At 46.7% G+C, this 13,827-nt stretch overlaps 1 protein-coding gene across 1 annotated transcript in view; it reads right to left on the bottom strand.

Moving 5' to 3' along the window:
* The window catches only part of LOC115310360 (BMP and activin membrane-bound inhibitor homolog), a 62,525-nt gene extending 58,278 nt beyond the window's left edge, over positions 1–4,247 (bottom strand). The window contains exon 1 of the mRNA XM_029968701.3: positions 3,034–4,247. Within this exon, the coding sequence (XP_029824561.2) occupies positions 3,034–3,100 (67 nt within the window). The 5' untranslated portion in view covers positions 3,101–4,247. The remainder of the gene's footprint in view (positions 1–3,033) is intronic.
* Positions 4,248–13,827: the final 9,580 nt, after the last annotated feature.

The following is a 13,827-nucleotide window of genomic DNA, read 5'->3' as shown; positions in this document are numbered from 1 at the left end:
GGCGGTGGAAAAGAACTGACATTACACACCACAGCGGCATATACACTCAGCGTAGCACATTATACCAAGTAAAACATTTTTACTAATTAATTAATATACAACTCATTACGCTTACCTTTCGCCGTGATTGAAATATGATGGATGTTATTGTTTAGGAAATCATTCAGCGTAATATGAAGTTGGTGTTTTCGTGATTGCGTATAATTACTAGACAACGCGACACAGTCCACTTTATGTGTGTGTGTGCATTTAAGGTCGGTTGGGTTTTAGTTCATAAAAGTGCACACGCTTCAAACGCCGAATAGCAAGTTCTTCCCCTCTGACAGTAAAACATTGCAAGGATTACCTTCTGCAGAGTGTGAATAATGCGCGAAGCTTGCTTTTAGTGTGGCGAAAAGTGTTTACTTCGGGCACTATACCAAGGGGTAAAATCTGGTCAGTCCATTAGCGAGTTTTAGAATAGGGGGCCCCACAGCTTTTGGTGCCTCAAATAACTTGGGGACTCCAACTGCGCATGCGCAGTTGGACGCCCCAACCTGTTTCGGGCACCCAAAGCTGTGGGGCCCCCTATTCTAAAACTCGCTATTGTCCGAGCATAATGCCAAAAGCACTTTAACTTGCCTCGATGCTTCTGATGACCACCGGAAGCACAACAACATGGTTGAAAGAAAACCCGAGACTGCGGGTATGCGTGTAAACGACACAACACTAAAAAGTCCAGGGGTTAAAGACCTTTCGGTGTTGTGTCGTTTACCCGCAGTCTCGGGGGTTTTCTCAACCATGTGCAATGTACACCAGCTCGTTTGCGCCCTTACATTTTGTTCACAACTACATATTTGGTGCCTGCCATGTGCATGCCTGAGATTTCGTATGCCTGGGTGTGCGGAGGCTTTGGGCGATTTCGGAGGCGCAGCACACACGACACAGTCATGTGCTGACCGGGAATGTAATAGAATCGTCGGGACAAGTTTAAACGTATCAAGGAGTGGAGCGTGTGTGAAGTTGCCATGGGGGTTCTGCAGCGTCCGAGGTGCTTGTAGCGCATAGAGTTGTTAGTGCTTTTAGATTGAGAGGAGCCCCTCGCGCTAACTGAATCAATAGGGAGTTTTCGTAGATCGCATTGCCCCCTCCGCTAAGCGTTCCGCAACGAAGAAGTTGCTACTGCGCCTGCGCGCTAATAGCCTTGACTGTGGAGTTCCCGCTATCGCAGCGGGTTGCGGGGGGCCTTGCGGGACGGCGAAAACGATCTACGAAAACTCGCTAATCACAAGGGGAAGGAGGCCTACCGCGACCGCTACGCTATCTATAGGCTACTTTTCGAAGTCGTGAAGTCGTACATGCGCTGCGCCGTTCATTGTTGCGTTTTGAACCACCCCGTAACGGCTTGATATCACGTAGGGAAAGGTAACGGCTACAAAGTTGGTAGAGTGTTGGGGCAATGGCTTCAGAACGTGTACTGGAGTACAAATACTTAGGAATAGTTTTGGAATCAAACATGGAGCTGGAATGCTCAACTAGAAAATGTTTCCAATCAAGCGCTAAAAAAACAAAAAAAAACACAGAAAACTTTGGACACTTAGACGGATATAATTTGCCGGTCTATAGCTTTAATTAACAATATATTAGTCACCGATATTACCAAAAATTAAATACGTGTGCGCAGTTCCTTGACCATTACCGTAACAGAACGTTCGCAAAATAGAATACATACAAATTCAAGCTGTCCAATTTATTTTCCATTGCTATCCATCCACGGACTGTCTCACGACTAAAGTTCGATGCGAACCTTCTAGCTGTACACGAATAACGTTGACTCAAATAACTAGAACGAAACATAACAGACAGTAATTGAGTGCCAAATCGAACAACGGCTTTGTTCACGTTGCGCATGAACTAAAATGGTAGACTAATCGCCAATTTCGAGAGTAACAGATAACACCATACAAATATAGGTAAGCAGTATACTCCGCTTCACGGTAAGTCGGAGCATAATCGATGCTCCACGATTCGACGGAATCAACCAAATCGTGAAAAAAGGTACACCGACACGACGAACGTCTCTGTGCATCGCTGTGCAGTGAACGCCGCTTGTTGCGTGGCTATTTACGGAAACCACCTGACGACACGACACGTTGTCTGACTCATCATTTTCTGCACGAAGAGAAGCGGATTGCGTATATCCCTTATGGGCATGCATGCAAACAGCTCCTGACAAGTGTATGGAACAACGACAGAGATTGAGAGACCCGCGTTCGCAACACAAAAGAACGCCACGCCAATGCGCGCGGCACGCCAACACCTGTGACTGTGAGGAGGCCGTCGGCGCTACGGCGCTGCAGTAAAGTAGGACGGCGTTCGCAGGCGAGCCACGGGCTGTGCGGTGCGGTCTAGTGACGGGCCTGATGAATAGCGCCGGCGGAAATCTTATTAACGTGGTTATGCGAGGCTCGTGGAGGATGACAAACAACACAAGGGTAAAACCAACGCAGGAATAAAAAGACTCAAAGCAAACGTACAACAAATGTTTAACTCCACGTGGACATTTTGAAAAAGAACTGAAAGTTGCAAGCATATAAACAAAGTTCTAAAATTTAGGAAAAAGAAAAAAAAGGTTTGATGTATATATAAAGAAACACGTGCATGTATGCGAACAGACATCTGATACCACGGTTAAATGCAAATATAACGTGTCTTACATTTGCTTGTTTTCAGTGCACCGGATTCTGTATTGCAGTATATTGCACTCTATATTGTTGTGTATACAAAACAGATGCTGTATTTTAGTCATAAAAATAAGCAACAAAAAGTGGTGGGGCTGGGATCGGAGCGTTCACCTTTCAGAGACCACAAAATTACATCTCGAGTTATTTTCAAAACAAAGGCGCCTCATAAAATTGCAGAAACTTCCAAAACCCTAATACACGTATTTCTCTCTTTTTTTTTTTTTTTCTTTTGCAGGTTGGATGCTATTCAACCTAAGCGCACGTCACGACACACAAAAAGTTGGTGCGCGCTCCCGAAAAAGAAACTTACCGCAGACTTGCACGAGGACGTCGGCGCACATCACCACGATGCCGATGCAGAGCCCAGGCTGCCGCATGTCGGCCCGGTGGGACCCCCGACCGAGCACTCGCGCACTCACTCGACCGGCTGTCCACGTCCGTTGCACGGAAACATCCGAGAGCCGCGACGCCGAGGGGCTCTAGCCGTTACCTCCCGCGACGACGACGCCGGCGTCGTCTTCCCCGCGAGCCGCTGTGGACGGACGTCGCGCCGCCGGCATGCCGCGACGGCCTGGCTCGCGCTCGACGCCCGCCCGACCGACTCGGCGTTGGCGGCAGAGACGGCGCCGAAGTTTTTGCCCTCTCCCCGACGACGCCGCCGGCCGCCGCGCTGGCGTTGTCGGCGTAGCGCTGATGCTCTCGCTCTCGTCCGCGCTGGAGGACTTGGGAGATGGGGAAGGGGGGACGTCGGCCGGTCGGGGCTTCTCTTCTCGGAGGGCGAGGGGTAAAGCGGATGAATGGGGACTCGGTCGGATGAGGAGCGTTGACGCCGGAGTGGAGGAGACGATGGTCGCTTGCTCGGGAGCTAGGAGCGGCGCCGCCGGGGAAAAGCACGTGGCGACTGGAGCGTGGCGGTGACGCTGGTCCGCGGCATGGTTCTCTCGAGTCGATAGCAGTTCGAAGGGATACACATACACGCACGTGAAGGGTAGTCTGTGGGGCACCTTACGATGTGGAGAAAGCCGGGGGTTCGTCCAGTGGGCGCTGCGACGATAGAGCTGGACCAGTAAAAGATTTCCTGGTCGAAAACACACACACACGAAGCGTCGTCTACGGAGCACGTTGCGACGGCGGAGAGTTCGTTCAGGTAGCCAGTCGATGGCAGCGCGTCCTGCCAGTCGAAGATTCACACGTGGAGTCCATCATAGTTACGCCGAAAGATCACTGGAGATTCGAAAGTTTTTTTTTTGTTTGTTTGTCCGGGAGTGGGGTACGTTGTCAGGCGCGTTGAACGGGGGAAACTGACAAACGCGGAGCAACAAACTGTCTTTCGCGAGAGCTGCAGCATTTTAACAGAACGGACGACGGCGCTGACTCGAAAGCACGGCGCCAACGGAGGAAAAGAGAAAACAGGGTAAAAATGGGGAGATGGGTCCCGTCGTCCAGTTTGCCAGGCGCCGTCCCTTCTGGGAATGGGACGGGAGGAGGAACCGCGCTTCGTTCCCCAGTCGGTCGCAAACTCGACGAACGGCCCGCGCCGACCAGTCTGAAGTGGCTCCAAAGTTGTTTCGGCGAGAGAGAGAGAGAGAGAGGGGGGGGGGGGGGGGCGGGGGCACAATGTTTTGCCCCCCTTTTTTTTTCTGTCTATCGCTCCATCCTTCTTCGCTCCCTCGTTCTCTCGCATGGGGAAGCAAGAGCAATCCCGCATAGCGGCGATGGTGCCGTCGCAGCGCGCTTATCTCTCAACGCTCCGGCTGTTTAGGTTTATTTTCCTTTCATATTTTCTTTTTTTTTTTTATTTAGGAACGTCGGCTGCCGCCGCAGCACAGAACAGGATTTGGGAAAGGGGGGGGGGGGGAGGGGAGTGCAATGCGAAGTGAAGCTCCTAAAGTAGAAAAAGCCGCGGGGGGGGGGGGGGGGGGGGGGTGCTGTTGCCCGAAGTGGAGGGGCGAGCGTGGCAGGCGCCGACGGCTTCCACAAGCCAGGGTTCGTATTGCGTACCCCCTTTAGCTTCTCTGCTTGTTTATTCGCCAATGACTGTTGTGGTTTGTGTGTGTATGTGTGTATTTTCTGGATTTCTGTTTGTTGCCTTATCACCCCCCCCCCTTTTTTTTATTTCTTCCAGGATTGAAGATTTTGGCATTTTGTCTTTCTTCTCGTCATGTGTTTGCGCTTTTTTTTGCATATGGTTTTTATATTTCATATATATATTCTGATTGGCGTGAAGTGTTTCGGCATCCATAATCAAGCCTTTAATTAATTTCACGAACCTGGGTGAAATTGAGTTCCGCACTGAAAATGCTATATTTATCAAATATGGTAACACAGCGAGGTGCTTTTTTCCCCTGGCAATTGGGATAAGGGGAGTGATCACGACCAAGAGAAAAACGATGCCTATCATCGCGCAAAAAATGGTGTCTGAACTGTAGCCAGGGATGGGCAAAATACATGCAAATATGTATCGAAATACAAATACAAAATACTTCGTCAAAAATGTATTTAATTACAAATCCAATTACATTTCCAAGAAAGCATTTAAATACAAGATACAAATACAACCAAATGTATTTGGTCTCCTCCAAATACTTTTCCAAATACATTCCTCAAATTTTGCGTCAGCGACTTCAGGGCACCTGCAACGAGTTTCTGGGTATCTCATTTTAATTTTGCATTATACACTCGGGAGTTAGCGTGCGAGGCTCTAGTAACGTAATAGAAATATAATCACAGAAAAATGTAATTAGCTTGGGCGTAATAGGTGAAAGAAGTACAGAGCTTCAAGCAGTTTTTTTGTCGATTACATTTTGGTATAGGCCAACAAAGAACCGAGACGACCAAGACGCGCAGCACTAGCTAGAGAATTTTTTATTGTTGCAACTCGCACCAGTTACCAAAATCTGGACTCCCGCGCATTTAGAATGTTCCAGGCAAAAATATGGATGGAAATCAGGCTGGAAAGCGTCACAAGTTGTCACAGGCACTTATTTAGCCAGTCTGCCTGTGAACGTCGATTTCGTCACTATTCTTGCCCTGGACTAGCACGGTCGTAATGACAAAGTCACTAAACGCGTGTGCTTGATTGAGAGACACTGCATTCGGTGCAGAACGTGGTTTTCCTCCTGCTCTGGACAGTGACAATAAATTTGAGGGATCTATTTTAGCCCACAAAATTGTATTTAATTACAATTTTATTTGAAATACCCACGTTTTAGTATTTAAATACACACGTCAAATACATTACCCAATTTGTAATTAAATACAAATGCAAAATACACAAAGTATTTGAAATACGTATTTTAAATACTTGTATTTGAAATACTGCCCATCTCTGACTGTAGCAAACAATGCATTAACATTTTTTTTTTGAGGGTTGGAGGGAGGGAGGTGGGCGACGGCGACTGCAAAGAAAATTTGCGAAGCATCAAAAGATATGTGTCGCATACAGCAATAATAAACAAAAATGCAAACACTATGAATTCAGCTCAGTGCATGCAGCGGGTCATTCCTACACATAAATGCAATGCGACATGAATGGTCTCTTCAGGTTGGATGATTTATGCTACATGCTACTTTTACAAAATGATTATTTGAAAATGTTTAAATCTTCGCACAGGACCGTTATTAACCCGCTATCCAATCAAGAGGCGTAGACACACTGCTTTAGGTTCCTAAACCAACCAATATACAATTTCCGGGTCCATCCATCGTCCAACAGTAGTAAAAGTTTCTTAGGCTTGTCGGTACAAGACGCGACGATTAGAAAATATCTTGAGCAACAAAATATTCTAAATAAAAGACCTACGGAAGTGCCGGGAGGCACTTACTTGATCGAATGATCGTTTTAGCGAACGCCCACGTTTCACCGAATGACACTTTAGCGAATAGTCGGATGCCGCGAAGCGGCGTTTTCGGGTGGGCCAAATGAGTTGACATTCTTGTAATGAGCCGCCGCAGACTGTCGCCGAGAAGCGGCGTAAGCGCAGCGCGGCGGATGGGTTAACGCGCGCCCCCGTTGTTCGCTAAAACGTCGATTCGCTCAAATGTCACTGTTCGCTAAAACGTCATTCGCTCATGTGATATGGACCCGGAAGTGCCATATATGGCCGCTCAAACGTCGGGCTCACCTCACCGCTCTTACTCGCGAACCCGGACAAAAGCTCACCCGAATGAAATTGTTTGCTTTTCTCCATGCCAATGACACGAGAAATTAAACAGCGCATTCTATATATGAAAAAAAAAAGTATGTATGACTCGCGCAAGGTGCTTCTCAGAAGTTCACCGGAGAAATGCTCGCCGGTGACCTTTTGTCCGGTGAGCTTCTGTCCGTTTACCTTGGAACTCGCCGCTCCTTGCGTATCTTAGTCTGTCTTTCAGTGATTGCAGTTGCGTTTGTTTTTCAGTGGAAACCGATATCTGCTTTCTTTTGCCATTGTTCCTACGTCAAAAGACCAAGCGGACCTTCGATTGTGATTTTTGACTACTTTGGCTATTAGAGTATGTTACGACTCTGACTTCCACTACTTAAAAAAACACCACGAAAAAGTACGATACTATGATAAACATATATAGCCCTCCCAACATCTTGAAAATTTGGGACGGAAAAACAAAGAAATTGGTTTCAGGTTTCTAATCTGTTGAAAGTTCACCGGCTCGCCTGCGTGTTTTCAGTAATTTCTGGCGGCCTGTCTTTCTTCATTAATAAAATAACGCAAAACAACAAAACACGAAAGGTATTGGTTCACCTTGCTGGGCAGTGCGATACAGCACAACGCAGTTTCATGGCTTCCACGAGACAATCACATTGGATTGGAGGAACATTTTTGAGACGTGCGGGCAGCATGAAGAAAAAATGTGTCAAGGGAGTTTGTGTTCGCTGAAAGACACAGCCAACGAGCGCAGGGCGGGGAGTACGAGGAGTACACGACAAACCTATAAACGTTATTTGTTTATGTACGCTTTTCTAAAGTTTGGGATTTAAAGGCTCAGAAAAGAAAACTTTGCATCTATCCTTCACGCTCTTCAAATTAAAAAAAAAAAAAATATATATATATATATATATATATATTCAAAGTATCATCATGCCCTCCCTCGGCAAGGAATCAACCGAAATTAGGAGCGATATCTTTTATGTTGCGAAAGAATCCCATGGACGGAAAACCACAGGAAGAAAAGAAAACTGCCAAAAGTGGCTGCCAATTCAAGATACTTGCGGCGATAGCTACCTTACCTCCGAGAAACCCAAGGAGAAAAAATTCAAGCTGTCATAATGTTACGCTACGCTAATATTATGGAGGTATTTGACGAAAGGAATTTTAACACGAAAAGAAGAGTGTCTTGCGGCTTACATATAAAAGAGTATTTATATATCTCTATGAATATTTATACACGATGCGTATCGTTGCCTCCGAAAAAAAAAAAAAAAAGGTCAAATAAGCAGTGAAAAAAAAAAAAGATTTTTTGAACAAACAAGCAAGCACCGATTTGATTCTGAGAGGCACTTTGGCATGACTTGAAACCTTTCTGGGTACCGACTTTCTTCTAGTACGTAAACAACAAAAAAGTCAGCATCGTGTAACACTTAGCTCTTTCTTTGGATGACCTAGACGAGACGGAAAAGAACGCACTTTAGAAATGCCACCTTTCTTTCTTGCTCACAAATGAAACGAAAGAAAATAAAGAAAGGAGCATGTTTGCTTTGCGACCATACGCGACCCCCTGCTTCGAAACACGACGGGCTTCGCTGGGGAAACAGAAACAAGATGCCGCTTGTATGCTCACCCCTAAGCTGACAGTGCGGCGGGAGCTACGTGGTCGTTCAACCAGTCATGCGTCGTTTTTACTTTCGCCGCGTGATCACGCTACTGAACACGTACGGGTGCGCGGAGAACGGGGTCAGGTGATGAAAGGCAGGCGGTCCGGCGAGCACAAAGCTCCCACCGCCCAGTCAGCTTAGGGAAGTTTGTCCTCCTCCTCCTTCTCACCCCAGTTCGCTCGTTGTCTGCTCCCTCCTGGGGGTGATTGTTCCCATTCCATTCTCCCGATCCACTCATGTCTATCTTTCTGAGCGATCGCTTTTTTTTTTCCTCCGCTCGCGGGTCGTTCCGAGAAACATTTCACTCTTCATGTTTTATGCTGTTTTACGGATGGAAGGTTCTGGAGGTACGCCTCCCCAACTAAGGTAACCATTTTTGCAGTGGAAGTCGTCCGGGAATAGCAGGTAAAGAGGAAGTGGACGATGCACGAAAGAATTTGTGAAGAGCTGCGCTTTAGTGTAAGTAATTAGGGCGTGTGGATGTTTATGCAGCGTGAATCTAGTAATGGAAATAGTGTGACTTCGCTGTAGATAAAACTTTTGACCTCAGCAGTACCACTATTAACCTGGCTTGGTTGTGTGACGTGCGTAAGGCTACTGGCATTTCGCGAGCGCACGCTGCTGCGATGCGCTCCTACATTTAAACTAGTAGGTGGAATTAAGTCCAGGATTCCTGGGATCCGCAGCGGGAGCTTTTCTGCAAACTTGCAATGACAGAGGCACGTGTGAATTGCGATTAGCACATAGATGTGCCATGAACGACTCAACCGTGCCTCAAACGTCACAAGAATTTATAATGGTTCATGGGGGGGATAGGGGGCCGAGTGTGTTAGCGCCAGTGTTGTGCCAAAAATTCAACACAAGTATTTAAGATTAGATACTAAATACCCATTTGAAAATGTATTTCAAGTAGTGTTCAAGCTTCTTTTAGTGCGATATATCTTGAGTAGTTTACAAATACTTTGAATAAGTAATTAAATTACATTCGAAGATACTTGGTAAGTGTGTTGCAAGCTGGTAATATAAGAATAAAAAAGTCAGAAAGGGCAGCTCTTTCTGTGATGACTTCGCTGAAAATTACCCTTTTTCTCTTATTTTTGTGACTTTCGAGAAGCGTCTCCCTACCGAAAAATCCGGTATAACTTTTCACTATCCGGATTATGGAATCGGAAATGTGTTTCTGGAAACCCGAAATCCAGATTGCAGACAAAGGAATAATTTATTAAAACCTAACATCCAGTTACACTCCAGATAGAATCCAGATAAATTTCCGGTTCCATAATCCGGATAACGAAAACTTATACCGGATTTTTCAGTAGGGCTTAGCTGCCGCAATTGAAGTTAACTTCGAAATAAATTAGGATATGCAACATTATGGTTGCCGCAATATTTGAAGAACAGAAAGGTCTTACCTACAGCAGACAATGTTCCTGTCGGACTTTTGTTTGGAGGCAAGCTGGGCTCATGACACCTTCCGCAATAAGTTCCTGATATACTTTGCCACGATTCGGGGGACTTCAGATGCAGTCCGACACAGCATATACCTAACAGCCAAACTAGAACTTACAAAGCGGCCAGTCATGTTGAGTACGCGTTCGAACGGTAAACGTGAACGCCCAGGAGCAACATCGACTCGACTACAACAGCCTCTGTCACTGATCAACAACAACCTAAAGCGAATACTATGTCCACCTAATCAAAATGACAGGAAAATCACCTGCACTTTCAAATAAAAAATAAATAAAAAATAGGACGGTCAGGAGCGAAACACAGGTAAGGCAGAAAAGTGTCCACGACACTCCTTCTCAACCCCTTCCCCTGCCTTCTTCTGCACCAGTTCCAACCATTCTTGTTGCATTAAGGTCAAGACCAAAGATTCCAGAATCAGAATCCACTAGTTTAGAAATAACTGACTACGCCTGGCTGAAAAGTGGTTTCGAGGATTTTGAGGCTGAAACAATGCGTACCTTCGGAACAAGATAAACGAAACGCCTTTAAACGAGCTTGGGAGCAAAAGTTAAGCCGCAACAGGCACAAGGAGCTTTGGGGAAGCCGAAACTTGGTCAGTGCAGATCAATAAAGCCAACAGAATCTTCTTTGGCCGAATTAGTGCCTGTAATTATAATGCAATTAAATGCTAAGGTGCAAGCGAGCTGGACAAGAATGATGAAAATAATCCCTGGAGAAGGGGAACAAGAGGGACAAAGGACAAACATAAATCTCCGAACACAGCTAGGTGACTGGTGAGCGACCGAAAAAATCCGCCTGCTCCGGGTATCGAACCCGGTACCTCTCCATTACAGGTGGAGCGCTCTACCAACTGAGCTAACCAGGGGTTAGACGTGAGTAGAGCAAACGGGGTTTATCAGTTGCCACCGTTTAACACCAACAAGGGTGAAGCTTGCAAGTTAAGGTCGTAATTACAATGCAATGTGTTGGCATTTTCGCGCATTTTCATTTCAGGACCTCCTGAACCGGCGATTTCCGAAAAAAGGTTCATTGTGATCGTACCGAGCGTTGTGGTCACAATCCTCCGGTGACCGGAACCACTCTAGAATCAAACAAAAAGGTGGGGTCTGTGTGTAAGTTCTGGATGACGTCACCAGCACTTTGCAAGCTCCAGGCGTGACGTGCCATTTCAAGACAACTTGAAAAGAAAAAGTGGAAAAGAGGACAAGAGGACACATGGAGGCGGGCGAACGTGAGGCTTCCTTTTGTTTTGTTTTTGTTTTTATTCGGAGACTACGTTTTGTTCGTGCCTTGTTTCACGTTCTGTGTTGGGTCGCTTGGCTCCAAGTTTGTTTTCGGTTCTGCTTTGGCCTGGAGTCAGGCGATCCCTAGTTCTATAGATTGTTCCGGCGACAATTGTTTTCCAAGGTTGCAAATTGTATCTGAGATACTGAGTAAGATAAAATAAGATAAGTTTATTTGATTACAGAAAAAAAAACTGTATGTGGGACATGGCAGTACAGACATTTTATCGTGTAGACACAAAGGATGGTTAAATGTAAGATAGTGAGATAGTGAGAAATGTTAACAGTGTAGAAAATACTTTAGACGAAATGTATTTGCAAGATACCAAAATACTGCCAAAAGCATTTGAAATACAGTATGTTGAGTAGCGTATTTAAGATAGGCACAAGTCCGGTTAGCGCACCGTAGCTCGGATCACTTGGGGCGGCAGATCGCGTCCCCCGGCCCGTTTTGATGAGGAGTGGATGATCATCGTACCGAAGTACGGTCGTGTATCGCTACTTTGTGGTGCACGTCAAACACCCAACGTAGCTAGCAGTCGTACTGCTCTGGTTGAATTTCTCATCTACAAATTAAACCGACGTGGCATCACCACAAGAGCAGAGCAAGCTTACGCTGTCTAAATGTTTAAACAAGTAAGTCTAACTTGCCTTGGCAGTTTTTTTTTTTTTTGTCTTTCTCGATTACCCAAGAAACTCTTGGGAAATAAAGTGACCACTTGCCATAATCAAAACACACTTAGGGCTCGAATCCACAACCTGCCTATTTGCGAACAGAAATCGTGTCCATCCCTGGTTCATCCTAGACTGATTGTACTTGTTTTTACAGGGACTACCTCTAGAAACTCACGCCGTGTGCGGTTTTCGCCTGCCTTTTATCCGATTCGGTTTTGTTTTGAAGAAAATCTCAACACAAAAAAAAAAAGGAGAGGGGTGCGTCAAAGAGAGTCTCCGCGGTTTCGTTTCGGGGGGAAAAGGGGACGGGGAGGGGGGGAAGGGGTCGTTTGCAATAGATTGGTTTGTGTGTTTTCATATCTACAGACTTTTCCCAGCCAAAAGGAGAAGAAAGCATGCACCGTATGTGCCCCTGTTTTCCAGCCGCTGTTTGTTTGACGTTTTAAACGCTTCTTATCCCTTCCCCTCCGCAGTGTTGTTGACGTTCGATTGTTGTTGTGAATTCACCAACATGTTCGGCTTTCGAGGGTCTAAAGGGGGTAATTTGGCGGATCAGAAACCGAAAGAACGTCGGCGCACATGCTTGAGTACCCTTCGGGTCATTCGGCCGTGAAGGACATGCGGTCTCCCTGTGGGGATGGGGAGGATAAAAGGGCTTAGGAGACATGAGAAACGCCCTCTGCCTTTCCAGGAGAAAGAAGAGGGGACGAAGTCGTTCGGAGGGAAAAAAAGATGTACGCCAAGAAAACCAAACATGCGTCCGTCTTCGGCTCCTCTGGGACCGGGTAGAAAGATAAGGACAAGTGTCTGCCTCCTGGGGGTTTCGTCGAGGGGATGATGGGCTGGCGCCGCTGTGTTTGCTTTTTGGTCCCACTTGGTCCTTCCGCGAGGGACGGCGGTCGGTCGGACGGACGCCGTTCTGTTGACTCCGCGGAGACCCGCTTGATCGGGAATTTCCGATTGTAGTGGTAGGGTGCATGGAGGAGGAAGAAAAGGGCCGAATTGGCAAATTGGCGGGACATCCCGTCCTTGTTTTGAGTGCTTGTCTTTATTTCAACGTGAAATATTCATAGACCGACACGCGCGCTTGACGTCACGGAGCTGCGGTGGCGCTGCGATTGCACCGGAGCCGGGTGGTGGGGCAGAGGAGCGCACGTTTTGCACAGGCGTGCAAAACGTGCGCTCCTCTGTTACACAGCTTTGCTGTTGCCGCAAAACGGTTACACAGCTTTGCGGCACAGCATGCCGCGAAGCTGTGTAACCGTTAAATTCATTGAAAGGTACAGCAAACGTATCGGAGTGAGTTTTCACAAGTTCCCGGCGGACTCTGAAAGACGCAAAAGTTGGATAATATCCGTGGATCAAAAAGAATGGTCGCCTCGCGATGACGATTTTTTGTGCGGCAGGCACTTTCTTGAAGGGAAGTGTGCCTTTCATTTCAATCTCCGTCCCGAGGCTTGTTCATGTGCAGGAAAACCGTCGTCTCATCGAGACCACCCACATTTTGTTCCTGTGGTGCTCGCGCACAACGCACCGGCGAAGCGTTCGTCGGTGGCCAGCTTCGCCCGTGCTACCAGGCGGAAGGAGATCGGCGGCAAAATAAACAAAGCGTTACCGCTTGTCATATCTTGTGGTCTTGAGGGTAAGAAAAATATCTTACATTGATTTTAAGGACGCTGTGTGTATTCAATAAATTAATAAATGCACTTCCGCAGACCCGTTGTCTGCTGATCCCGCCGACAGCGCGGAAACCGGATTGAAGAAATCGTAGGCCTGGAGATAGTTGTACGCTTGCGCAGTGTCGGCCGTGAACTGGCTTGGCGAAAAAACTAAATAAACGAAAACGTGAGCCATTGAATTCGGT

Source organism: Ixodes scapularis, unplaced genomic scaffold (assembly GCF_016920785.2).
Source record: "Ixodes scapularis isolate PalLabHiFi unplaced genomic scaffold, ASM1692078v2 PGA_scaffold5__190_contigs__length_132052651, whole genome shotgun sequence".
Lineage (NCBI taxonomy): Eukaryota > Metazoa > Arthropoda > Arachnida > Ixodida > Ixodidae > Ixodes > Ixodes scapularis.
Note: the sequence above shows the minus strand (reverse complement) of the source record. Positions and strands in the feature narration are given on the sequence as shown.